Source organism: Equus quagga, chromosome 15 (genome assembly GCF_021613505.1).
Source record: "Equus quagga isolate Etosha38 chromosome 15, UCLA_HA_Equagga_1.0, whole genome shotgun sequence".
Taxonomy (NCBI): domain Eukaryota; kingdom Metazoa; phylum Chordata; class Mammalia; order Perissodactyla; family Equidae; genus Equus; species Equus quagga.
Window position 1 is genome coordinate 46,973,596 of NC_060281.1, and position 26,558 is coordinate 47,000,153.

General features: G+C 39.1%; 1 protein-coding gene across 1 annotated transcript in view; it reads left to right on the forward strand.

Moving 5' to 3' along the window:
- KIF13A (kinesin family member 13A) overlaps window positions 1–26,558 on the forward strand; it is a 189,279-nt gene that overhangs the window by 128,597 nt on the left and 34,124 nt on the right. The window contains 11 exon segments of the mRNA XM_046639429.1: window positions 295–406; window positions 780–992; window positions 3,524–3,634; window positions 5,070–5,204; window positions 7,614–7,744; window positions 13,824–13,910; window positions 14,012–14,178; window positions 16,309–16,428; window positions 20,241–20,454; window positions 24,038–24,200; window positions 25,464–25,604. Of these exon segments, the coding sequence (XP_046495385.1) occupies window positions 295–406; window positions 780–992; window positions 3,524–3,634; window positions 5,070–5,204; window positions 7,614–7,744; window positions 13,824–13,910; window positions 14,012–14,178; window positions 16,309–16,428; window positions 20,241–20,454; window positions 24,038–24,200; window positions 25,464–25,604 (1,594 nt within the window).

Below are 26,558 nucleotides of genomic sequence, written 5' to 3' on the forward strand. Positions count from 1 at the left end.
TAAATTAAAATTCTCCAGTGTAATCTTTTAAATGTAGGTTTCTAGGTTCTGAAATATATGTTTCACGGGTGCTGTGATTGAAGAGAACAGATTCTTATAGGGATGCTAAATTCTTTTAAATTAACGGAGTTTTTGTTTTTCTTTCTCTCAGCTTCTTGACAAAGTAATGTAGTCTTGATTATATCAACTGTAGAGCCTTATTCTACATATTTTATACTTATTACCTAGAAGGATTATTATTTTATGAAAACAAAATATTCCATAAAGCTGATTTTTAAATTTTTCCCTTGGCAGATCACTTACCACCTTGGGATTAGTTATCTCATCACTGGCTGACCAGGCAGCTGGCAAGGGCAAAAACAAATTTGTGCCTTATCGAGATTCAGTCCTCACTTGGCTTCTTAAGGTAATTCATTGTTCTGCTGTTTCCAGCTAAAGATTGGCTGTTTCAGAGGTGACAACTGAAAGGCATGTGCAAAGCTAACTGAATATACAGCAAACTCTTAACCATACTGTTATTCTAATTCCTGGGAATACAAAATGAAAACTGGTTTCTATTCTCTTTTTTCCCATTAAGATGCTGTTCGACAGGTATTATTCGTTGTTGTGAATATAGAGAGACCACATTTCATCTTGTCATGGAATTATTTGTGAAATACAAACCCACCTCCACATCACATTTTCTTCACAGAGAATATCATACCTACACTGCTTTCTTCATATGTGTTGCGTGCAGAATGAGCCTCGTTTCCTAAGATGCTATTTGAAATATTTTGCAGGACAATTTGGGGGGCAACAGCCAGACCTCCATGATAGCCACCATTAGCCCAGCAGCAGACAACTATGAAGAGACCCTCTCCACATTACGATATGCCGATCGAGCCAAAAGGATCGTTAACCATGCCATCGTGAATGAGGATCCCAATGCAAAAGTCATCCGAGAACTGCGGGAGGAAGTAGAGAAACTGCGAGAGCAGCTCTCGCAGGCTGAGGTAAAATCAGCCTGGTGCTCCCTGTTTTGGAAGTTCCCTTGTGGTCTCTGAGTGGTGAGGACGTGCTTGCTTGCAGTCCTCGGTCTTCTAGGTGTGGTTGAACATTTCTGTGTTGATTGGCATCTGCCAAGCTTTGTGCAGACAACATGAGTAATGCAAGACTTCTGTCCTAGGAACTTAAGATGAGGAAGCAGACAATTAAGAGAGAATTGCTGCTACTGCCTAATGGTTTGCTTCAGTAAATCAATTGGTCCTTGAGCACAGATCTCTTCCAGTGTGAAATCCTAAGAATGAAGTGTCTTGTTTTTATTAACGTTGCAGACTATATTCCCAAAGAGCCTTGCAGTTTTCAGGTTAATTAGTTGTGTGTCGCCTCCTCTTTACGTCGTGGAAGATGGCATGATCAAGGATATTTAAACATTAGCAATAATTCAGAATTCTCTTTTTATTTTTTCGTATATATCAGACCCTGGCAGGAAATAAAATCAGGAATTTTGCATTGTTACCATCTATCTTTGGCTTTACTCAGACTTTAGTAATCAGACCCTTTTCCAAGTAGCTGTTGCTTTATGCAGGTTACTGGGTGGGGCACTGTCTCACTGGACATACATAATGGGACTGAGGTGAAGGTTAAGTGCCTTAGATTGAGTCAAGTGCTTCCACATGCCAGGACTTGGGTGTACTGAAGGCTAAGTTCACATTCCTTCATACCACTCTCTTCTGACCCCGCTTTTGTTGGGAGAATATTAAGTGTGTGGTGGGGGGGGAAATGGTAATAGTCATTATCTGTTGAGCACTGGTGGTGTACCAGGCACTGTTTAAATACTTTTTATCTATCAGCTTATCTCATCAAAAAGTAATAAGTAATCAACAGGAGATTAGAACAGACAAAACGGAGTCGGAGTCAAAGGCGGAGATCTGAATACTCCACTGATGATCATGGCAGTTGCGTTACAACTGTTTACATGTCTTTCTCTTCTTCTGGGCTGTGGGCTCCTTTAGTTCAGGAAGCTGTGTTTTATTAATTTTTTTCATCCCTAACCCCTAGTACAACATTGATCCTGGAAAGCACTTAGCACAATGCCTTGCACATCATAAGTGGTCAGTAAATGTTGCTATTTTTGTTATCATCATTATAATCATTATTCAGTGCATCAAGCATAGTTTTTTTATTGATGCCAAGAAGGGCAGCAAAACACCTGAAAAATAAAATGCTAATAAACTTTGAAGAGAGTCATGATCCTGGAAGGAAAGTCTTAACAGTTCTGGAATATGTTTATAGGTGATGATTTCTTTCTTTCCTCATCTCTGAATCTGCGTTTCCACTGTGAACATATAATCTAGGCAGATGGCCAAAGGAAAGAGAAGAGGGGCCACAGCAGGTTCATCTAGAATTTCCGTGTGTGTCTCCTGTACCCAGCACTGTCACTCTCAGGCTCTGTGAACACTGTGAGACTCAGGCATACTCAGCTAACTTCCAGATCATCACCCCTCCAGCTTCTTATCCAAACTCTACCATCTTTCTTTTTTTTTTTAAGGCATGCTTTTTTTTTTTTTTTTTTTTTTTTGGTGAGGAAGATTGGCCCTGAGCCAATATCTGTTGCCAATCTTCCTCCTTTTTTTTTTTTCCCTCTCCTTCCCAAAGCCCAAGTACATAGTTGTATGTTGTAAGTCCCTCTAGTTCTTCTATGTGGGATGCCACCACAACATGGCTTGATGAGCAGTGTGTGTGTAGTGAACCCTGGGCCACTGAAGCAGAGCACGTGAACTTCACCACCACGCCACCAGGCCAGCCCCTCTACCATCTTTCTTGTTCATAAGGTTATACTCTGTAGAGGCTCATGTTACTATAGGATATCAAGCATATCATTGCCAAGTAAAGGCCTCCCCAGATTTTTTAAGCTACATATATCTGAATTTAGACCCTTCAGTTATCCTCACTGAGCACACTCAGAGGGAAATTACTGCTCTTTTAACCAGCTATCCTGCTTCCAAGAGAGTAATAAATAAGCTAAGTTTATTACCATAAAAAGGAAAGTAGTTTAAAGGACCCAGATTCAAATTTTAAAATAAATGAGAAGAATCTTCACCTTTTCTGGTAGGTTAATATAACTGGAACGTGTTTCTTGGTAATGTGCATTGGTCTCTGTCAATAAGATCTTATTTTTCGATAAGAAAAAGAAATCTGCTTAAGTAACCTTTTTTCCTACTTTTCTATTTTGAGGATGAACTTTAGCATCTTTTAGGTCTTTAAATGTGAAATTTAAGTATGATGGATAAAATTACTCTGTAATGATTTGTATCAACTTAATTCAGGGCACTAGTATTTCTTTTTCTCCTTTAAATAGTAGCCATCATTTATTCTTATATTTCATTTGATTAATAAAGGTCTAAAACCCATCCTGACAGTGTGCAACTTAATTGCTTCCAATAGACTGTTGATAACTGCTTAAGAAGGACAGTAAGTGATTGTCTTGTTTACAGTGGTGAAAAAAATTAGAAAATCAGATAGCTCTGGTTTCATTTTGAAGGCTATGAAGGCCCCTGAACTAAAAGAGAAGCTGGAAGAGTCTGAAAAGCTGATAAAAGAACTAACAGTGACTTGGGAAGAGAAGCTGAGGAAAACAGAAGAAATTGCACAGGTAGCTTGATAATTTAGGCCTAAAATGTTGTGATTCTTTTTCATTTGCTGTCTTTTTTGTATAGTCATTTGTCATCCTCAAAAAGTATTTTGGGAACCTCTTTCTGCTCAACTAGCGACTGCAAAGATCAGTTTTAGACACTAACTTAGTGTCCTTTGACAACTAGAATTTGGTCTATATATTTGCTAAGTGTTGGAGAGCATTGAATTTGAACAGGCATGGTACAGGAAGTATCTTTAATATTTCCTGCTTTTCATATTTGAATAAAAATCTGTTTTGTGATTTTAGATCATCTGGCAAAGCATGTGGCTACCTGATTGGCAGAGAATTTGTAACATACACACAGCAGCACATCATAGTTTTTTCCATGTATTTGATACTTTGGGCTTGTTAGAAAATGCTGTATGAACTTTACATAAGATAAAATATAAATCAAGGGCTAATTCTGCATGTATTTGTGAGTATGTGTGTGAATTATGAATCTCTACACTACAAATTTCATTAACATTTTAATCCCGTTGACCACTTATAAATATTGGACCATCCCAATCAAGTAGTTTGAAAGCAATGACTGGGACCTAGTTTTGCCTTCTGCTTATATGTTTCTTGTAGATATCTTTCACACACATGCACGCGCATGCGCATCCCCTGTAACTTCCTATCCCTCTTAGATTGCTTCATGTTTCTTCCTAGCACTTAGCATCATTGGAAATTCTATATTTTACTTGTCTGTTTTTATGTCGGTCTGTCTTTCCCCAACGGAATATAAGTTTTCATGAAAGAAGGAACTTTGTTTTGTTTGCTGTTGTATTCCCAGCCCTAGATCAGTACCTAATAGATGAATATTTCTTGAATAAATGAATGAATTCAAGGCCCTCTGCAACAGGGACCCAACCTGCTCTTCCAGCCCCATCTCTCACTTCTTTCCCACATTTACTAGGAGTTTTTGGCACCTGAAATCATCCAGTATGCCCACAGTCTCTACTGTGCTTTCCTATGCCCTTCCCCTAGAACGCCCTGCCTTGATCTTGCAACTCCCCCATTTCTTCCTGTTGAAATTCTCCTTATGCTTGAAGAATCATCTCAAATGTATTCTCTTCCTGAAGTCTGTCCTGGTCTCTTAACCCATCATGCTCTCCCTCCTTTGAAGCCCCGCAGCATGTTGTTCCTCTCCCATGCCACAGTTAGGTGGTCTTACCCCCTCTACTAGACTGTTAGCCCCTAAAGGCAAGATGCGTCTGGTTAACCCTGGTGCCCCTGTAACACTGACACCCGATGTCACAGATTTTAGACTCTCAGTAAACTTGGTTGAGCTGAGTAGAATGTGTCATTTCATTGGCATTGTCCCCAGAAATAGTGACTTAAACTTTCCATGGATACATTTTATGAATAGAACAACAAATAGAGTTCCCTGCTTTTGTGTTTGGGTGCACAGGAGAGGCAACGGCAACTTGAAAGTATGGGCATTTCCCTGGAGACATCTGGTATCAAGGTGGGAGATGACAAGTGCTACTTAGTCAACCTGAATGCAGACCCTGCTCTCAACGAACTTCTAGTTTATTATTTAAAGGTAAGAGAGTATATAAATAGATAGTGCAATCCTGATTCATTCATGGACTACTCCCAAGTGAATCTGGGTACCTGTCTCCATGATTTTGCTTTTTGTATCCAGCTTAGCCCTCATGGGCACTAAGAGTATTGATAGTACAGTCTGGTTACCATCGAGAGTGAAAACTAGCTATTTTGTGTTATCCTAGGGCTGTGCAGTTGGGGCAGGCTTCCTGTGAGTGGAGGCATCTGTGGGGCACAAGGAGGCAACTGAGGGTGTCCGTGTGATCCCTGGCTATGCGACCAGGATTCTGAGAATCTCTGGATTCAGCCACAAAGAGCCTGAGAAGCTCTGGAGAGTCCTCCTTATGCTTCTGAGTAATTTTAAGGAGATCTCAAGATCAGCACAAGCCTAAAGCAGACCCTAGTGGTAGATTAGACAGCTTGGGTTCTCCCATGTCCATCCCTTCTAAACCTTCATCCTCAGGAAATAACTTTTGGTCCTATAATCACCCTTCAAGTGTGGAGATGGGATGTGGCCTTTTGGATTTGGCTCTTTGGCCTCAGTGTACGCCACTGACCACGTTGGATAGCTTATTGCAGTGGTTCTCAAACTTTCTAGCCTCAGGGTCTATTTACATTGCTTAAATAAGTATCAAGGACTCCAAAGAACTTTTGTGTATCTGGGTTATATCTGTCTATATTTACTGTATTAGATCCTAAAACTGAGAACATTTAAACATACACTTGAGGCTGGCCCAGTGGCATAGTGGTGGGTGTGCTCCAATTCAGCAGCCCCGGGTTTGCAGGTTCAGATCCTGGGAGTGGACCTACACACTGCTCATCAAGCCATGCTGTGGTAGTGTCCCATGTACAGAGTAGAGGAAGATTGGCACAGACGTTAGCTCAGCAACAATCTTCCCCACCAAAAGAAACACAAAAAGACAATCTTGTTTAAGCATACTGTCCATTAAATCTTCAGAGCAACAACTTCATCACACATCCTGTAGCCTGTGGAAAACCCCGCTGTACACTTGTGGTAAAATGAGAGAGCAAAGGCAAATAACACCCTAGTATTTTTATTAAAGTCGTTTTGACCTCATGAGCTTCTCGAAAGTTTCTCAGAGACCCCAGTGGTTCTCAGACCACATTTTTAGAAATCCTGGCTTATTTTATTGTGAGAAGTAAGACTTCTCTTTGAAATAGAACACCTGACTGACATTGATGTGAGGCACCCCGGCTGACGTAGGGCACTCAGCTGACCATCAGGGCATTTTTAATCATACACACACAATTTCTGAGTTATGGTAGTGTATAAATACATGTCATAGTATTTAAATAACTGTCCTGGATTGGGGACCTGGGGACTTGAAGCCAGCTTATATCCACTGTCCATACACCTAAATTTCTAAATGCAAAGGTATTACCCAGTTGTGAAAGGTTAGATAGGCTCCTTGTTAAGGATTCTGATCTGCCTAGTGAATATACAAAATGCAATGGAGAGTAAGCTAGAAGTGAAGCAAGGAGGCTCAGTCTTCTGTCCTCTTTATTCACTTTTCCCAGAGATATAAATATGGCACCGTAGCCCCTGACTTGTTGAGAGTCCGCTCACAGACTTAAGATCTGTTCATTTAGGAAATGATTAAGGGGTAAGGAATCATTTCTGAAATCTTAATTTTGAAAGACCAAGCCTTACACTGTCTCTGTTGAATAGGGAAGTATTATTATCACAGTGATTAAATGATTTTTAGTGTAATAGGGAAAACAAAGGGGACTCGCGGTAGACTGAGTCACAGTCCTCATACGTCTGGGGTTTGAGGTCCTTAAAATCACACTCATCTGTACATCACATGACCCAGAGGCTTCAGTACACTATGTAATATTGGCATTAGAAACTCACTATTTTTAGCATTTTAGAAGTTATATGTTTGAAAATATGACTTTGCATGAAACTGCTTTTAGTGGTTCTTGAATTTATATAGCTGTTTTCAAAGCACTTTCACTGTCAAGTGATCCTGAAAAGGATCCTGTTGAGGAGATCAAATAGATCATCTTGTCCTGGTTTTGCAGAGAAAGAAACTGAGACTCAGAGAGTGAAATGGCTTACCTGTGGTCACATAAATATTAAGTGATCGAGTCAGAATGGGAGCTCAAGGCATTCTGTCAGGTCCAGTTTGCTTGTATGTTAAAACAGTATCTAATAACTGTTGATCGGAGTTTTGTGGGGTTTTTTTGTAATGTTTAAACATTTCTTAAAATTTAGTGTGTTATGGTGAGCTTTGACTTACAATACTCCAAATATCTCACATCTCCTATCTGATTCACTTAATATTGTCATGCGTATGTTGTTGGATTATTCTTTGATTGTGATAAATTTTTATGAGTTACTTGTAAGTGTGGGTTTTTTCTTTCTTTAATAAACTGTTTCTAGGACCATACCAGGGTGGGTGCAGATACCTCCCAGGACATCCAGCTCTTCGGAATAGGAATTCAGCCTGAGCACTGTGAGATTGACATTGCATCCGATGGAGATGTCACTCTTACTCCGAAAGAAAATGCAAGGTAAGAAGAGCAAACGGCTCCTTAGCATTCCTTGTGTGCCTGATTTTCAGAAGGAGAAGACTGCCGCTTTCGGTCTGCTTGCTTCAGTTATAGCAAAATTAAGGCTATGCTGGGTCCCGGGGGATCTACTTCCTGATTGTAGAGAACAGGAGAGCAGCATTTAGGAGCACCAGCTTTGGGGTGGGCTGATTCTACCTTGACTGGCAGGGTGATTTTGGATAAGATACTTTTTTTTTAATCTAAACTTCAGTTTTCTCACATAGTAAGTGGGGCTAACAGTAAACAAAACTTACAAATCACTCAGCTCAGTCCCTGACACATAAATATTAAGTAAAGTTAGTTGTTCTTACTCAGTGTACTGTATTGTGTAAAACCCAGTTAATCAGATAATTCCACTCTACGAAAAGTTCCTAAACAAGGCTATAATATGTAAAAATTTGAGAATTGACAGGATAATATATTTGCTTTTTAACTTCTGTTAAAAATCTCTTAAAGTATTTAATAATCAGGTATAAAGTTTAAATGAAGTCCTATAACAATATTCATCAACACACAAACATTGTCATTCAGAACACTCATTTTTATGAAGAAAACTTTACATTCATTTCAAATTCTGTTAATATCTGCCTTATAAATTTCTAAGTCATGAAAAACTTAGAATAACAGTAATAGCATGCATGATTCATGAAAGTTTGTAGGTCTTGTGTTATAGTGATATAATTGTTAAGATATTTAATGGTGAAATGATACTGTTCCCTGATTTTTTCTTATTCCAGGTTCAAATAATCTTTAGCCTTATTCTGTATCCCCCTATGTCAGAAGCTCTGGATTTTTTTTTTCTTACTCTTTCTTTTTTTCCCAGCTTTACTGAGATATAATTGACAAAAGTATATATATTTCAAGTGTACAAATGATTTGATTATATTCTCTTCTAGCACTATATCTAAAAATGATTTTAATCAGCAAATTTCCTCATACCCAATTCCAATTCCATGGGTTTTTTTAATTCTACTCTTCTTCCTTCCCCTCCCTGCCCAATCTCTTCCTTTCCTGGAAGAGGTGGTCCATTCCAGGTCCATTTCCAGGGTGGTGGTCCATTCATCCAGTGTAATTTGCTCCAGGCTCTGTTCTGGAAATGCCCAAATATAGGAACGCAAAGCCTGATGGAAGAGAACGTATAAAAACAACAATTATTACACAGGAAGACAAGTGCTCCTTCTAAAGTGATCTTTATAACCTGCAAATCTGATCTCTATGGAGCGTGGGGATAGAGGTTACAAGACTGGAGGCAGGGGGATCAGTTAGGATATTTATTATGATGTTGATATGGGAACACAGCAAGCGGCAGTAGAGGCGAAGAACACAATGTATTTGTGAATTATTTGAAAGTCAGCAAAGCATAGTGATGTGCTTAGGGACAGAATGGGGTGTCAATTAGTAAAGGAAAAGAAGTCAGCAATGATTACAGGTTTCTGTCTTGGGAAACTAGTTAAACAGTGGTGCTGCTAAACCAAAATAAGGAATACACGAGGAGGAATGGGTTTGGAGGATGATAGGCAGTGAGTGGTGATGAGTTCAGTTTGAGATACTTTGAATTTGAAGTGTCTTTGGTATACTGACATGGAGATATCAGTTGGACGTTGGATATAGGGCTGTAGAGCTACACTGAAGATATAGAATTGGGCATTATCAGTGTGGCCTGTCTTGAAAGTGGGTCTGGAGTGTAGTGGAAGGATTAAACTGGTGTTTTAGGGATGTTTTAACAATGGTCCATGAAGGAGGCTGAGACAAGGGAGCCAGAGAAGCAATAGAGGTAACAGCAGGGTACAGTAATGGATGCCAAGGGAAGAGAAAATTTTAAGGAATAAGAGGTTAAAATAGAAGTTAAAAAGCTTTTATTAGAGGGGCTGGCCCCATGGCCGAGTGGTTAAGTTCGCGCGCTCCGCTGCAGGCGGCCCAGTGTTTTGTTAGTTCGAATCCTGGGCGCGGACATGGCACTGCTCATCGGACCACGCTGAGGCAGCGTCCCACATGCCACAACTAGAAGAACCCACAACGAAGAATACACAACTATGTACCTGGGGGCTTTGGGGAGAAAAAGGAAAAAAATAAAATCTTAAAAAAAAAAAAAAAAGCTTTTATTAGACATAGCAATTAGGGAGACACTAGCAATCTTGGGATGTTTACATACCATTTGGTTGTGGGTATGGGAGGAAAAATATGAAGAAGAGAGATGGGAGATTAGGAAGTGGGCCAAGAATCTTGGTTGTGAAGATGGAAATAGAGTTGAGAACATAGCAAGAGAGAGACATGGGGTTAGGAGACAGTCATTATTTCATCACATCTATCCTCAGGTTCACTAATTCTTCCTTTAGTCATGTCTTACCTACTGCTTAACCATTCTGTTGAGTTTTTAATTTCAGTGTCTCTATTTTTTTTCCATTTCAGTCACTTTGTTGAATTGCCAAGGAACATAACAACAGCCAAAGTTGACACGTTAAATGGGGATGTTTAAGAACAAAGTTAACATGTGATATTGTTTCTCATGTTATTTATTTACTTACTTCAGGTATAGTTGACATAACATTATATTAGTTTCAGGTGTACAGCATAATGACTTGATATCTGTACACATTGCAAATGATCACCACACTGAGTCTAGTTAACATCCCTCACCCCACATAGTTACAGAATTTTTTTCCTTATGATGAGAACTTTTAAGATCTGCTCTCTTAGCAACTTTCAAATAATGTAATATAGTATTATTAGCTGTAGTTGCCATGCTGTACATTAAATCCTTGTGTCTTATTTATTTTGTACCTGGAAGTTTGTACTTTTTGACCCTCTTCACCCATCTTACCCACCTCTCTCTACTTCTCACTGTAGAAGTTCAGGAAGTTCTTTTTTAGGTATGCCTAGACTCTATTGGTAGAGTCTTGTTTTTACACCATTGTGTGCCTTTAATAATTTTATTTTTACTTATTTTATTGTCTTTATTTGAAAATTCCGTTCTGTGAAGTTGTTGGGGCTTCAATCCAGCTGTTTGTTGTGTCTGCTGGTAACTTTGTTTCCTAAAGCAGTTCGTGATTTCTTAGGTGTGCTCATTTTCAGCAGGAGTTTATCTGTAGGAGTCTTTTGGCCTGGGTGAGGGAACATAAATTCCTGCAAAGGGGTTTTGCATTTGCTTATTCCAAGTACCCCAGGCATGTGTCCAACTAGAAATTACTTTTTATGCTAATTTCTTGGCTTGGGTAAATTATCAAGCCAGGCAGTTGCCATAACTTTTTCCTTTTTTATGTTACTGTAATAAAAGCATACTGTAAACAGCAAAGTGATCTGTTTATATATGTATTTAGGAGTGTGTGTATGTGTGTACACCTACATGGGGGGGGGGTCCTCTAAAGATACACATTATCACAAAAATTAGCAATAAGTACGGGAGGCAAAGCTTATTGTATTCCTCTCTGGTTTGTTCTGGAACTGTTTTTAGTTTTATTCTATAATAACACTGACCAATACAACTTTGTGAGATAATGTAAAGGTTCTATATCTGCTAGGATCATTTTAGTAGCTGGGAGCAAGACAGTACTATTGAGCATTGAAATATGGCTAGTGAGAATGAGGAACTGAATTTTTTTTTAAATTATAATTCAAAGTTTAAAATAATAAAGGACACTGGGTGACATATTTCTATTATTGATCATAGTGCTATTCCTAGAATTTCTGGAGGGCTTTTTAGATACTTTAATAAAAATAGTCAATTTTTTTTTTTGTAAAAAGTGACTAATGAATTTTTTTACGTAGAAGAGATAGGATTGTATAAAACTTTTAATCATCCTTTTGGCAAAAATATGTGTATATGTATACATAGATATATATACACATGTATATACATATACATATATATAGACATCCATATACATATATATTCTGATCTCTTCTTTCCATTTTGCAGATGAATAAATCAGTCCATAGTTCCAAACAGATGGAACACAGACTTTTGAAGCTTGAGTTAGAATATTGAGAGTCACTGATTGGCAAGAATAAAGGGAACGTGTTAGTGTAAAATATACACACCAAAGTTTTATGATGTTTATGTGTGACAGATCAAAAACATTTCAGATGGTATTTCCAGGGTATTTTTAATAATAAAAACTTAGCCACCAGACCTGAAAGATTGCTAACAAGGAGTGATCGTTTTCATACATGTGTTCTACATACTCCATAACTCTGAGCTTTCGAGTCCTGTAAAGATTAGGAACCAGATAAAGAGACTACATGAAAAAAGTAACTTACTGAAAAAGTAAAACTCAAAATAATATTCATTATTTTTCTCCATGAAACTTCACATAATAGTCGTTTAGCAAATTAAACTCTAATTAATTAGCTATTAATGAATTCTTTGTCCTAATATTTTGTTTTTAAATACCAACAAAACCTCTTTTTTTTTTTTGCAAGGGAAGATTCACCCTAAGCTAACATCTGTTGCCATCTTCCTCCTTTTTTCTTCCTTTTTCTCCCCTAAAGCCCCAGTACATAATAGTGTATAGTTTTAAGTTCTTCTGGTTCTTGCATGTGAACCACCACCACAGTATGGCTACTGATAGACAAGTAGTGTGGTTCCATGCCCAAGAACCAAACCCAGGCCACCGAAGCAGAGCACAGCAAACTTTAACTGCTAGGCCATCAGGCTGGCTCAACAAAACCTCTTTTTCAGGTAAAAGAAATATTTCTATGAAGACTAAAATTATCAGGACTAAAAGTTCTGGAGAACTTTTCCTCTTCCCCAAAAAGACATCACAGTGACTGTTCTTTAATTGTGTCAAAGGATCAGTTGATGAAATCTAATAAGCAGGAAACCCTACGAAATCTTTTGCAGTGGATTACTTGGGCTACTGACCTCACAGTCCCTTGATAGCCAGCAAGCTGTAGCAGAGTTGCAATGTAAGGAAAACTGCAGTGTTGAAAGACCATCACCAAATGGCACTGGGCAGAGCTGCCCCTTGAAGATTTGGTTCAGATAAGTCCAAGACTCACAGAACCCAACAGAAACCCAGAGACACGGTGCTCATCATTTATGGTGTGATGGATACAATATAACAAAGACTGTCAGAGTTGTCTCCCTCACCACACCCGTTTGTTTTATTTTTACAGTTTGTTTTGGTAGCTATTTCGGATTTAAACCTGGTATTCTTTTATGTTTTCCCTAAGTCTTTATTATGGAAAATTTCAAACTTATAAAAGTATAAAGACTAGTATAACAAACCCCTGCATATCCATCATCCAGCTTCAAAAACGAACACCACATAGACAATTTTGTTTTACATATATGCTCTCCATATCTCCTCCTCCCTCCCCTCTGGATTATTTTAAAGCAGATTCCAGATATTATAACTTTACATCCATAAATATCTGTTCATATCTCTAAAACACAAATATTCTTAAACATAGCTTCAGTACCATCACGCCTAAAATAATTAACAGATTCCTTACTAATCATCGTATATCCAGTCAGTGTCTAAATTTCCTCAGTTGTCTCATAAATGTTCTTTTCAGCTGTTCCTCGAAATCAGTATCTAAATAAAATTCAACCCTTGTCATTGGTTGTTATGTCTCTTAGGTCTCTTTTAGTCTATGGGATCTCATTTCTAGCCCCCTTATCCTTGCATTTCATTTGTTGAAGATTCCTAGATGTGGGTCCTATAGTTTCCTATAGTCAGTATTTTGTTCATTATATACCATGACAGCATTTAGCATCTTCCACTGCCCTCTATATTTCCTAAAGTGGTATTTAGAGATAGACGCTTGATTAGATGCAGCTCAAATTTTGACAAGAACATTCCATAGGTGGTGTTGTCTGTCTCCTCTAGGAGCGCATCATGTTGGATTGTCTCTCTTTGAGGATATTGGCAGCCCTTGAGCGTCGTTGCTTAGATCATGTGTTTCTAATTCTGCCATTCCTTCTTCAGGTATTAGTTAGGATACATCTGTTAAGAGAAAGTTCCCCTAGTTGGCAGTTTGGCTGCTGGGGCTGGATTTTGTGCTGTTCACCTGTACATCTTCCCTGGTGTTCCTTCAGGTCCTGTGTAAATGGCGCCCTTGTGTGCAGTACTACCCAGCTGTGGCATGGTGATAGAATCCTGTGGGGAAATAACCACTTTTTTAGGTAACGAGTTTGTGTTCACTAATACTTTCATATACATTTTTTCTGTTATCTATTTAAATGCAAAACAACTTGATTTTCTCTAATGGTGAAATCTCCCACAGAATTAATTTACCTAAGAGGAAACGGCGAGATTGGTTGAAAGACTTGGAGAGAGAAACAGGCCCGCCAGAGCATGACTTGGATGCCGCCAGTGAAGCTTCCTCGGAACCAGACTATAACTATGAATTTGCACAGATGGAAGTTATCATGAAAACGCTGAATAGTAATGGTAAGGCCCTGACTCAGGATTCTGTCATCTTGGGCAGTTCCTTACCTCATGCCCTTCAATGAGGGATAAGTGTGTATGAACTTAAAAGTATCGTTGTGAAATTTGGACACACACAGTTGCTGACTCGGTGAGGGGCTAATGAAAATATTCCAGGGCAGGGTCTGCTCCCTTGGGCATGGCTAGGAAGTGGATGGTCCTTTTCTTGATACCTCTTGTTCCCAACCTAGTTGTAGTAACATTTCCATGGTCCTAGGGTACTGAATGATTGTCATGGAATTCCTTAGCAAATTTCCCATTACTGAGCCTGTTGTTCCTGAATCCTTCTGTATGAAAATGCCCAGGAGAGGTGAATTCAGGAATTTCAAATAGAATCTAATGGAGAGAGAAATGCACAATGTTTTACCATAAACTCAATTGGAAATTATACCCTCACAGAGACTTATTTAACAAGCCCAGGTAGCTTTTACAAAAATGATAGCTAAAATGAAGTGCATTATAAGCTCTTTTGCTTGACCTACACTCCAACCCATCTCAGATCTTTAAAAAGTTCTCCTTAAAGCATTATTTCTAGATCCTTCTTTCCAGAAGGTTTTCAATGTTTATATTGAAGTTCTTTCTCTCTGTGTCTAAAAGGAAGTCCTGTATCTCTTCATATACATGTGCATGTAATAAAACACACACCAAATGCTTTCCTTGCTTGCTATTTATCAGTCTGCCCCTTCCATTCCCATCTCTAAGTCCCCTAATCTGCTGGCTCAATGCCTGGGAACTATAAGCAGGAGAGGAAAGTTCCCCTGTTAGCAGGCAATAGGTGGCATTTCTGGGACTAGAACTATTTTGTAAGGATGAAGTCGAGGCTGCATTCAGGAGCGCCTGAGAAAGTTGGTTTTCGGAGTTTGTCCAACCTCACTTTCCCATTCCTCTGCTCTTTAGATACATGAGGATCCCTAACTTGAATCAAAAGAGAACTTTCTGGGATGCTGAAAGCCCTAATCGGGCAGCCTCTGCCTGACGGGTTACTTGGAGAGCATTTTGGTTTTCACAGTTGAGTTCTTCCCTTAAACAGCTACTTTCCCACTCTCCTCTATGAAGAAGCCTGTCTGGAAAGAACTTAAGCATGGCTAGATCAGTCAGATCATTGGCATATCAAATTGGGGATTCTTTTGCAGGAACAAAGATTTTGACATTTTTAGTTCTATTTATGAATTTTGTATCCTGTTTTTAATTATAAAAATGGAGTATGAAGAAAAGGCCAGTTTGAAAACAAATGTGAGGTATTAATATGAAGAGTATGGACCAACAAAAAAGAACATCACTGTAAGATTAGGGATAAGGTTAGCTACTGGGGTTTTGACACTGCAACACAGGGTGGACCATAGCTAGAAATCAAGCTTCGTCCACTCTGCTACTTGCTCACCAAGTTGGGAGGAATCCCAAAAGACATTTCAAAGTGATGTTCAAGCATCAGAATCACATTAACGGATCATTTAACAACATGCCTGGGCAACAAGTCTCCTGTGAGTGATGTTTTGGAAGCCCTAGTGGATACAGGATGTGACAGGAGGATGTAAGCTCCAAACTGCAGGTGGAGGAATGCCCATTTGGAGAGAGGTTATTTCTTTTGATGAGGCTGCAGAATCCCAGATGTCTCTATCTTCTAACTCTGCAGCGTATACAGGTGGTATCAATTTAATCATGTCTCATCCCACATCACAGATTTTCTCATTTTATCCAATTGCTACCTTCTGATCATAAATAAATAAATATATGTGTGTGTGTGTATATATATATATATATATATATATATATATATATATATATATATAACAACCCTGAATAACCAACGAGTATTTAGTAAGCATTTGTTAATTCTTCCTATCTTCTTAGCCAAACCAATTAGTCATCAGTGGCCTCACTCATGGTATTCACATGAGTTGTCCATTTGTATTCTAGATCAGGCCTTGTTCTCCAGTGATGATTTGTCTATTCAGAAGTAATGTTTCCCATCCTCACCTCTTAGCCAATCCACCAGTAAATAGAACTCCCTGTGGGGCGTGCAGATGTGCTCTGATACAAGTGCTGAAATGCTGGTGGCTGGACACCGTTCATGTGATTCACCTCTGCTACTAGGTGGCTTCCCGATAATAAGCCTGTCTGCCTGGTGGTCGTCCCCTTGGTGGTCCTACTTGAAGATTCTCTTCCCTCTCATGTGGTTTCAGATGAAGCTCCTCCACAAACGCTGGGATAAAGGTTTTAACTGATTGGCATTAGCATGAGGGAGCTTGACTGGTTTTAGCAGTGCTGCTCATTGATGCTTGTGCTACATGCTTTGGCAAAATCTAACTAATGTGATTGGGAAGAAGCTAAAGTTTTCTGCCTGACAGAGGTACTCTGTATTCTTGATTGAGGAATGTTGCTTTTTTTTCAATTATGACCCCTCCCTCCCCATATCCTGACTCCATTGCCTTCCAATGGTTAAAATCTGGTAGCTATTCTTTTCCCAATGCACCCAACAGCACAAAAGTATTGTTGGTGTTATTGCTACTGTTACTAGTGGCATTTATTACTGTTGAAAGCACAGCAGACCAGGACATAGAACTTCCAGATACATATTCACCTGCATTATCACAGTAATAGACTAGAATAATGTGTTTTTGAGTCTCTAGGGTAAATAATGATCTAAAGTCCAATTCATTTGAATTAATAGTAAAAGTAAACCTAGAGTCTATAGACGGTAATGAATTCTTCCTGAGGGTTCAAAATTGGAATGAGACACTCATCTGTTTTCACAGAGTCAGTGGTAGGTCCAAAGTGAAGAGCAGTTAAGGGGCGAGTGAAGGGTCATAGAGCCAGTTTATTCCATCTAGGATTGAAAGGTTCTTTTTTCTCCCCAAGGATCTACTTCCTTTCAATTCGGTGTTTCAAGCACTTGGTGTGAATTAATTCTAATTCTATTTATCACATAAATGCCCTCAGCCTTTTGCACCATCACCATCTTTTTTCTATTCTCAGGACAAATAGGTAAGTTTGAGCTCATTCCATGTTTACGTACGAGGTAAAGAATAATCTAATAAAAAAGAGAAACTGTTATGCCCAATGTAGTCCTTCTCTCTTCCTAAAATACCTGCTTCTTTGGTATCTTGGCCTTAGGCACCAGGCTCACTGAGTTTTAAAACAGTTCATTCAAGAGGAAGAAAGTGACGGGGGAAAAATAAAACTGGACAATCTCTTAATAGTTGATTGGTCACTTCAGCATAGGCCGAATAGTCTTCAGCTTCTGTCCTGGGCCTTATCATAGGTTCAGATTGACTTGCTGATTAGGATGATCTATTTAAAAATTATGCTGTATTGTGATAAAGGCTTGAAACTGGTCAGTTAATTTGGAAAAAAAATGTTATCAAATATGTCTAAGAGAAAAGTCTTTCCAGACTTGTGTTGGGATCAAAGGGGGGAAAAAAAGGAAGGTAACCTCAGTCCCCGTACCTCTCCCAGGACTGTGTATGGCATGGCCAGACCTGGAGTCCCCCGGGCAGGGCTCTCCAAGCTGTACTGTGGCAGGCTCAGAGGAGGGCTGCTTTGAGTTGCTCTCTCTTCCATATCTGCATGTTGATTTGTGGTCCCTAATAAAGCCTGGTGAGTAGTAGGGATGTTATGTCATGGCAGCTGTGAACACAGTTTGAAGCAGCCTCGGTCACATTGCCCCTGTGTTGGCGTGGAATCTTGGGGTGAAATCCCCCCTGCCTCAGCCATTTGGGATCATGTGTGTTTCTACACACCCCTGACAAGTGCAAATGAGGATTAAATACCTTATTCAGTGTCTTTTAGCAAAAACCCTGGAATATAATTTTATAAAATGGTGTGTTTTCCAATATTCTCTCTCAGGAAAAGATTCATAAACACTAAGGGCCCTTGAAAACAAGGCTCTATATAAATATAAATGGAGAGCAGGGACTCTGTCCTTCCTTTCCTAGAATCTAAATAGGGAAAAAAGGTCTAGTGTTTGAGAAATATATTTTTTAAAAATTCTGAGAGAACTTTTCTTCTCTATCCCTTACATTTAGAATTTCTTCAGACTCCTTCAGAAAAGCTCGTCATGTTATGCATGTTTTTCGGAAGTTGTAGGGTATGTCATAAGTTCTCATGCTTTGGAGTACATAGATTTTTACTCTGTGGAAAAGGTCTTACCCACTCGTGGTCTGCCTGTATGTAAGAGGTTTTGTTTATTTGTTTGTTTTGTTTTTTAGGAGTTCATTTTCCATCAGCTTTTGAAGGAACATATTTTAGACTGTATGTCAGGACTCTATGGAGAAAACTATTCTGCTTTGAAAAAAATGCTGAATTTTAGAATTTTATATCAGCAAAGAACAGTATTTTTAAAAAAATACCTACTCTTTAACAGAGTACTAATCTGAGCAAAACATTGGAGATAAGAATACTACATCAGTTTATGTCCTACCCTAGACTGCTCTGATCTGAGTTCAAAACCTGGTTCTGTCACTCATGACCTATAGGATCTTAGGTCAGCTCCTTAACCTTTCTGAGCCCCATTTTCTCATCTTTAGAATGGGAATGTTATCTACCCTTACATTGTAATGTTGCAAGGCTTTCATGAGATGATGCATGCGAAGGGTATAGTGCCTCTACCTGATATAGCCAGGAGCTAGTAGAATTATTATTGCCATTGTGGTTGTCATTTTTATTAAAAGAACTCACCTATACTGTGTGTATCTAGTAGTTTTTAAAATTGTTTTCTACTTTTTGTTTTGTATTATTTAATCTTGTTTTTTTTAAGCTAACATGCTTTTTCTCTTACTGCTCATTTAGAAAATTAGTACAGTTTACATGTCTATTTCACAAATTGATAGGGTCTTCTAGAAAAGTCAGTCAATAGTCATCATAAAAATTCCTCTTATCTTAATTTCCCACTCTTATCCCAACAATTAAGCCGAGAGTAAGTATGTGGAAATATAACACGAATAGCACTGAATAACGGGCAAATGTGTGAATCCCAGGCTAGCCTGAGAATATGAACGCATCTCCTCCAGGTCCCGTGTACTTCAAGGAAATTTTTACTATGATGGTAATTTTCTTGTTTACCATCCAGATAATCTAACATACTGTTTCCCTACAGTCTACTCACTTAGAGGGGTCAGTACCTTTCTCCTGTGTACGTATGGTCAGTGCCTTCATCTTTCTCCACAGCATCCAGATCATTGGTCATTACCAAGCTAATATCCTGCCACAGCAAGTTAGCTCTTTGGGATTGAGTACTTCCTACACCCCAACCACCACCAGTCTAGCAGTGGCCCCTTTGAGCAAGTTCTGTTAGTATTTCCATACCTGTTCACCCACGTGTATGTTGGTGATCTCTAGATCTGCAAAAGCAAAAAATGAGTAATAGCCTTTACTTTTCCAAGTGAATTACCCTCCCCCGCTGCCTTTATTTCTTCTTTTTTTTCTTTTATTTTTGCAAGTGAATCGTGCTCTTGGAAATTAGCACCTGAGAAATTGCCAGACCATATACTCAATCAATACTTTCAAACATATGCTATGATCTGTAATTTTCTTCCCTTATGAGAGAAATTCAGGAAGAATGAGATTTGTGGTTAAAATTGGAAATGTAAACCCTTTGCCATATACTAAAACTGATACCAAATGGGCACAGAAATTGACTACCATGAAAATCAAATCTATGTGGCTCTGTCTTTGAAGTCTTCCTACATTTCATGAAGTTTTTCTTCTCAATGGATAGGATCCAATCTCTTCCTCTACCATCTGCTTATAGTAGATTAAGGGTCTATCTGAACGTTAGGATGAGCTCATCAAGTTGTGGAAAGTAACATAGTAGACATGGAGAATGTTTACATATAGGGCATTTAGCTAAAAATTTAGTAAAAGGGAAATTGAGAGGATTTCATCTGACAGGGCCCTGGCCTTTCACAGAAAGCATATTGAAGGGCCGGATTCTGCGGGAGGAGGTGGTTCTTGCCAGAAAAAGTACTGACAGGCTGCCTGTCTCAGCCACCACTGAAGATGCCTTGCCTTATCTCTTGGCTCACCAGACCCAGTTCAAAATGTGGTCCAGGTCCTGGAGAAGCAATACCTAGAAGAGAAGAGGAGTGCCCTTGAGGAGCAGCGGCTCATGTATGAGCGGGAGCTGGAGCAACTCCGCCAGCAGCTCTCCCCTGAGAGGCAGCCCCAGAGCAGTGGCCCCGACCGCCTGGCCTACAGCAGCCAGACAGCTCAGCAGAAGGTGACCCAGTGGGCAGAGGAGAGGTGAGAACAGGGTCCTGGGAGACCCAGAGTCAAGGCTTGGGGGGAGGGGGTTGTGAGGCATATCAGAGGGGGGCAAACTTAACATAGAAGGAAAACTTACTCCCATACCTGGATTGTTAGCAGTTGGCTCTCTCTTTCAAATATGTTGTCCGTCCTAAGTATGTTTACCATAATGTTGGTTGGTAAAGACACACCGGTCCACTGCTTTACCCTTCCATAAAAATGGTACCAAGTTAGAAGGCTTAAACTAGGTATTGGAAAAAAAGTTTGAATAATTCTTTAGCATAAAAGCACTTCTCATTTTTTATTTCTCTTTTGATTCTATTTAAAATCTGCATATGAATTTTTAAATTTAGAATATTTATATCAGAACTAAAGTCGTGGTGGAGGAAATGGTGGTAATAATAATAAAAAAAATGGTGGTAATTTATTGCTAAGTTGTGTTGTGTTTTTACCCAGTCTGGACGTGGTGCTAATGCTGTAGGAACTATTGTCTGTATCTTGTAGGTAGGGCAGTCAGTTTAAATATCCCGCTCAATCACTCATCTAGTAAATGAGAAAGCCAGGGGTGAACCCAGGTCTGTGGCCAGTCCCATTAATAACACCTGTGTTATAACAATGGTTTAGTAATACCAGTAAAAGCAGCATTTATAGAGCATTTACCTTGTGCCAGGCACTAAGTGCTTTACATATATTCATCTACTCGTCACAGCTGCTACTATATTTTACTGTTTTCACCCCCATTTCACACATGAGGAACCTGAGGCTGAGAGGTTAAATGACTTACCCAAAGAGGCAGTGGGATCAAAGCCGTGGCAGGCTGACTCTAGAGCCACTGCTCCAACTGCACTGCATCTCTCACCAGCAGTGGTATGCTCACCTTGAGCCACATCCAGGGAGGATGACCCCTAAGAGGAGAAAAGGACAGCCCACCCTGCATTAGAAGACTCACCATAGTAATGCACTTGATTGTTCTAAACCGAGAGAAAAGAGTCCATTACATTTTCTGCTGTCTGCTCATCTGTCTGGATACCGAAGTATGAATATTTATCATACTTGTAATATATTACTCTTTATATTTTACTGTGCCTGGGTAAAACAGACAAAGGTTATCAGATGGTGCTTTTTCTGAAGAGCTGCCTTTTCCACATATGCTGTGAGCTGATGGCTTTCCTGTAAGCAGTAGCTTGCTGAGGGTGACTGGTGTAATTGTACCCACTAATACCCTTTCTGCTTATCCTCCCTATTTTCTATGTACTGAAGATTGTAAAAGACAGAACCAAAAGGATGCAAGAGAAAAGGTGGATTGCTTTTAATTATAGTGTTTTTAGTTAAATGTCAAAAAAAAATTTTCAACTTCCCATAATTCCAGATTGAGTCTCTTGGAGACTCAAATTCTTAAAAAGAAACAGAATAGGAAGGATAATATTTTGGGGATGTAATTCAAAAAGATAATGGTTACAATACTGATTTCACCAGGTTTCACTGGAGAAAATTAAGATGTCATTAATGGTGGTTGCTTATATTAAAAGCTGGGACTCTTATCTAAGTAAGTGGTGATGGCTTGTGAAATACTGAAGAACTCATGCCTAAGTAAATGTTGAGCGGTGAGAATCAAGTCCATTTAAGTGCTAATGAGACTTGCACAGAAAGCTAGAGATGTAGCCTATTCCTTCTGTACACTTGTATGTAGATCAAGATACAAATATGTGAAAATTAAATCATAGAGGTAAATTGAAAAACAGTTGTATTCCACAATAGAAAACGTTACACTTATGTATTATTTGTTTGTTGTTGATCTCCACTGGAAGGTAAATTCTGGGCCAGGGAATAGGTTTCATTCATTGAAGTATCCCCAGGGCCTAGAACCAACGTTGTCATGTGGTATGTGCTTAGTAAACATTGACTGTGTGAAATTATTGCAGCGATAAGCAGGAATGTGATGGCCAGTTGGGCAGAGGACTCAGTAAGTACAGTGGTTGTTTAGTGGAGGCTGAGAGCCCAGTGAAGTTGAGCCTCCTGTGCAGATTTCCTGGAGAAGGCAGCGTTTCAAGTGGGTTTGAAGGGTGGGGATTAGATAGGCAGAGAGAAAGGGGGAGGGCACTTCAGATAGGTGGGTTGTCATAAACAAATGTGAAGCAGTGGAGAAGAGTAAGATGTGTTTTGGGGATTACACAAGAAGTTTAGTTTAGAAGGTGAGTTATAGAGGAGTAGGGAGAATTAAGTGCAAAACTGTTAGATAGGATGCGCAGGCGTCCGTCAGACATGAATGTTTGGCATTTATATTATGGGAGAAGAGGAGGTTTTGAGCTTAGGAGTGACCTGAGAAAGGCAGGGGTTTATAAGGACTGTCTTGGAGTGGAGGAGGAAGAAGCTGGGCACTGTGAGAATATTAGGAGGGTATGAGGAACATGAACCAGGGGTAACAAAAAAATATACACACACAGAAATTTAGGAGGTGTTTCAAAGGAAGAATCAACAAGGCTTTTTTCTGGATGTTGTGGGAAAAAAAAAAGACTGAGCTGGCTGAAAGAAGTCAAGCCTGAGTAACTAATAAAAATAAAAATATAATTTAGAAAAAGCAGGAAGGCACTATCAACATTAGGTACGTTGTAGGCCATTTTATATTGATATATTCGTGGTACCCCTCCTGTGTCATTTCTAAGGTGATGAGAAAGGAGTAGCGATTTGAGTGTTCCAAGTTCATCATTTCCCTATGAAGTAAGGACAGGAGGTATACAAATGGTAGAAAAGGGAAGCTATATAGAGCATAGAGCAATCTGCTAGACTTTGAATCTTGGAATCCAGATTCAAATGTGAATCCAGAAATACTCTCTCTCTCATTCAATGAGTATTTTTTGAATATCCTACAATGGGCAATGCACTTGGCCAGGAATTAAGTGTAATGACAAGCGAAAAAGACAGGGTTCCGGTCCTAGGGGCACTTTCAACTTCATAAGGGAAATAGACATTAATCAAATAATTATGCAAATAAGTGAAAAATTATAACTATGACCAATGCCACTGAGGCAAAAGACGTGGGGCTGGGACAACATACAATAGAGTTTTGACCCAGCCAGGATGTTAGAGAAACTTTTGTCAGCAAGTAATTATGTAGAGAGTTGAAAAAAGAACTCCTGCTGCCACAGAAGTACCCACTTCTTGTCTTTTACCAACTGAAGAAAGCATGTGAAACATTTGCCTCTAATTTGAGATCTCTCTCACCTGCCCAACTCCCCTTGCTGCCCCCAAAGCACACATAAATCATAATCATTTCTTTTTCCTAAAGGATTCTGTTGTTGGTTTTTTTTGCATCTCAATATCAAAATCTAGTAGTTTTCAAATGTTATATAATTTAAAACACGGTATTTAGTTATGTCACTCCATATATTTGCTCCTTTTCAGGGGTTACCAACAGCCCACAGAATCCTGGTGGGAGGACGGATGAATAAGAGGTGATTTGGCAAAAATAGATTGAAAAATATTGCCTGAAAGGAGTTTTCTACCACTTTCTAATAATGTGACTCACGTAGGAAGCAGTTTTCTTTTAGAATTTCTCATTTCCTTTTCTGCTGTACCACAGGGATGAACTCTTCCGTCAGAGCCTGGCCAAACTGCGCGAGCAGCTGGTGAAAGCTAATACCTTGGTGAGGGAGGCGAACTTCTTAGCTGAGGAAATGAGCAAACTCACTGACTACCAGGTGACTCTGCAGATCCCTGCTGCCAACCTCAGTGCCAATAGGAAGGTAAGAACGAGAACAAGGTGTACGAGAGGGAATGCTGTGAGGCGGAAGGTAGACCTGACATCCCAAAACACGCCTGTGAGGAGATCCTGATGGGAGCCAGTGTGTTTATTCTTTTTAAGACTTCTGTAGACCTCCTTGGGTAAGAATGCTACGTAGGCAATGCCCTTAGGTATGTTATGATCAGAATAGGAGAATTTTGGTGGGTGAAAGACTTTCTAATTTAAATGTTTGCTTTAAAACAGTGAAACTAGAAATATATATACAATCATGCTCCACATCACGGCATTTCGTTCAGCGACAGACTGCATGTAGAGTAGTAGGCTATGCCGTCTGGGTTTGTGTGAATACACGTTATGATGTTGGCACAACGACAAAGTCACCTAACTACACATTCCTCAGAACGGTATCCCCATCGTTATGCAGTGCGTGACTGTATAAGTAATCCCACCTGCTTTTTCTCTTTCATATAAATGCCCTTTTCTGAAATGGGGGATATGTGTATGTTTGGTTATAGTATCATTTTAAGAGTGAATTCTACAAGGAAGGAAGACTTTTATGATACCTGTCTCTACATACACAGAAGGACTCTTTGCAGGAATTTGAAAGTTTCCCATCATTTCAACTTGAACAATTTTTCCTGTAGGGAGAATCTTTGAAAAAAAAGGTTTTCATTCATTCATTTTGCCTTTCAGCAAGCAAGCTTGAAATGAATCAGGGCCTATCTCAGCAGTCTTGCTAGGTGTTAGTCTTTTGACCGAGTAGTTCTCTTTTGAGAAATTTATTCTAAGTCCATAGTCATAGAAGTGTACATAAAGGTTTATGTGCTTTTTGTACAGAGATGCTTGTCATAATGGCCCTTATAATAGCAAAAATTTGAAATAGCCATGATGTTGAACAGTAGTGTAATTAGTCAAATGTGTCGTACATTCCTCTTGGATTATTATGTTGCTGTTAAAAGTCATATTTATGAAGAATGTTTAACAACACAAGATGATGATCATAATATAAAATCTGTCAAGAGAAGATTGGGATAGGAAATTTATATTTTTGTTTGGTTCTGATTGTGATAAAAGTAAAAAGTGTGTGCATGGGTGTACATAGAAAATGGAAAATAAACCAGAATATTCCCTAGGTTCTAGAATTTCATCTTTTCATTATGTGTTTTTTTTTCAAATTTGCTACTTTATGATAATATATGTTGCTTTAACAATCCAAAAAGTTGTAACAAGTTTTGTTTTGTTTTTGTTTTTCTTTGTTATGCAGAGAGGAGCAATAGTGAGTGAGCCAGCAATTCAAGTGAGGAGGAAAGGAAAGAGCACCCAAGTTTGGACCATTGAGAAGCTGGAGAATAAATTAATTGATATGAGAGACCTTTATCAAGAATGGAAGGAAAAAGTTCCTGAGGTAAAAGAGACAAATTGTAAAGGAGACTCGGTCATGTTAAAAGCAGAGAATATAAGTGATTTAACCGTCAGAACACACACATGTGCCAGTGAATATTTGTAGTGGTATTTTGGACATTTATATTAGAAAAGTAAAGTAAAAGTGATCTTGGAAGGAATGCTAAGTTGGAACAGTAATATAACGTGATCTCCACACGGATAGGAACTAGACGAACACAGAACTTATTCTTATTTGGCTACATTTTTACTACATTTCAAGTGAAATGAAGTAGAGGAAAGTAAATTTGTGTTGTAAAAAGTCAGCTCGGCTGGGGGCCAGCCCGGTGGCGTAGTGGTTAAGTTCATGCATTCCACTTCAGCACCCCAGGGTTCACAGGTTCAGATCCTGGGTGAGGACCTGACACCTCTTGGCAAGCCATGCTGTGGCGGCATCCCACATAAGATAGAGGAAGATTGGCACAGATGTTAGCTCAGTGACAATCTTAATCACACACACACAAAAAAAATCAGCTCAGGTGGAGCCAGCATAGATTGTATATTCATCAGCATGTGTTCATGCTCCCCTAGCTGTTACCATGGCTGGGTAGATTACTAAGAAGAATTTGAGAGAGCATAATCCACTTTTTGGAACTCAGTAATGGGAAAGAAGACTCGGTGAAGGAAATGAAGCCAAAGCACAGGGAAGGAAATGAAAAAGGCTGACAGTGAGTATGATAGGGAAGACGAGGCAGTCAATAAGAAAGGGCCCTCCACACGGATATCACTTAGTTCTCCAACTGACAAGCTCCTCCCGTGTGCTAATTTTGTTTTATTTATGTGACATGGTTGTCAATTTACTTCTTTTTAATTCATTTGGATAAATGCTTTTTAAAAAAATGTTTTTAATGCTTGCTTTAAGTAATATTATTTAAGTTGATGTTTTGTTTCCTGCTTACCTACTCACCTGGCCCTCCTA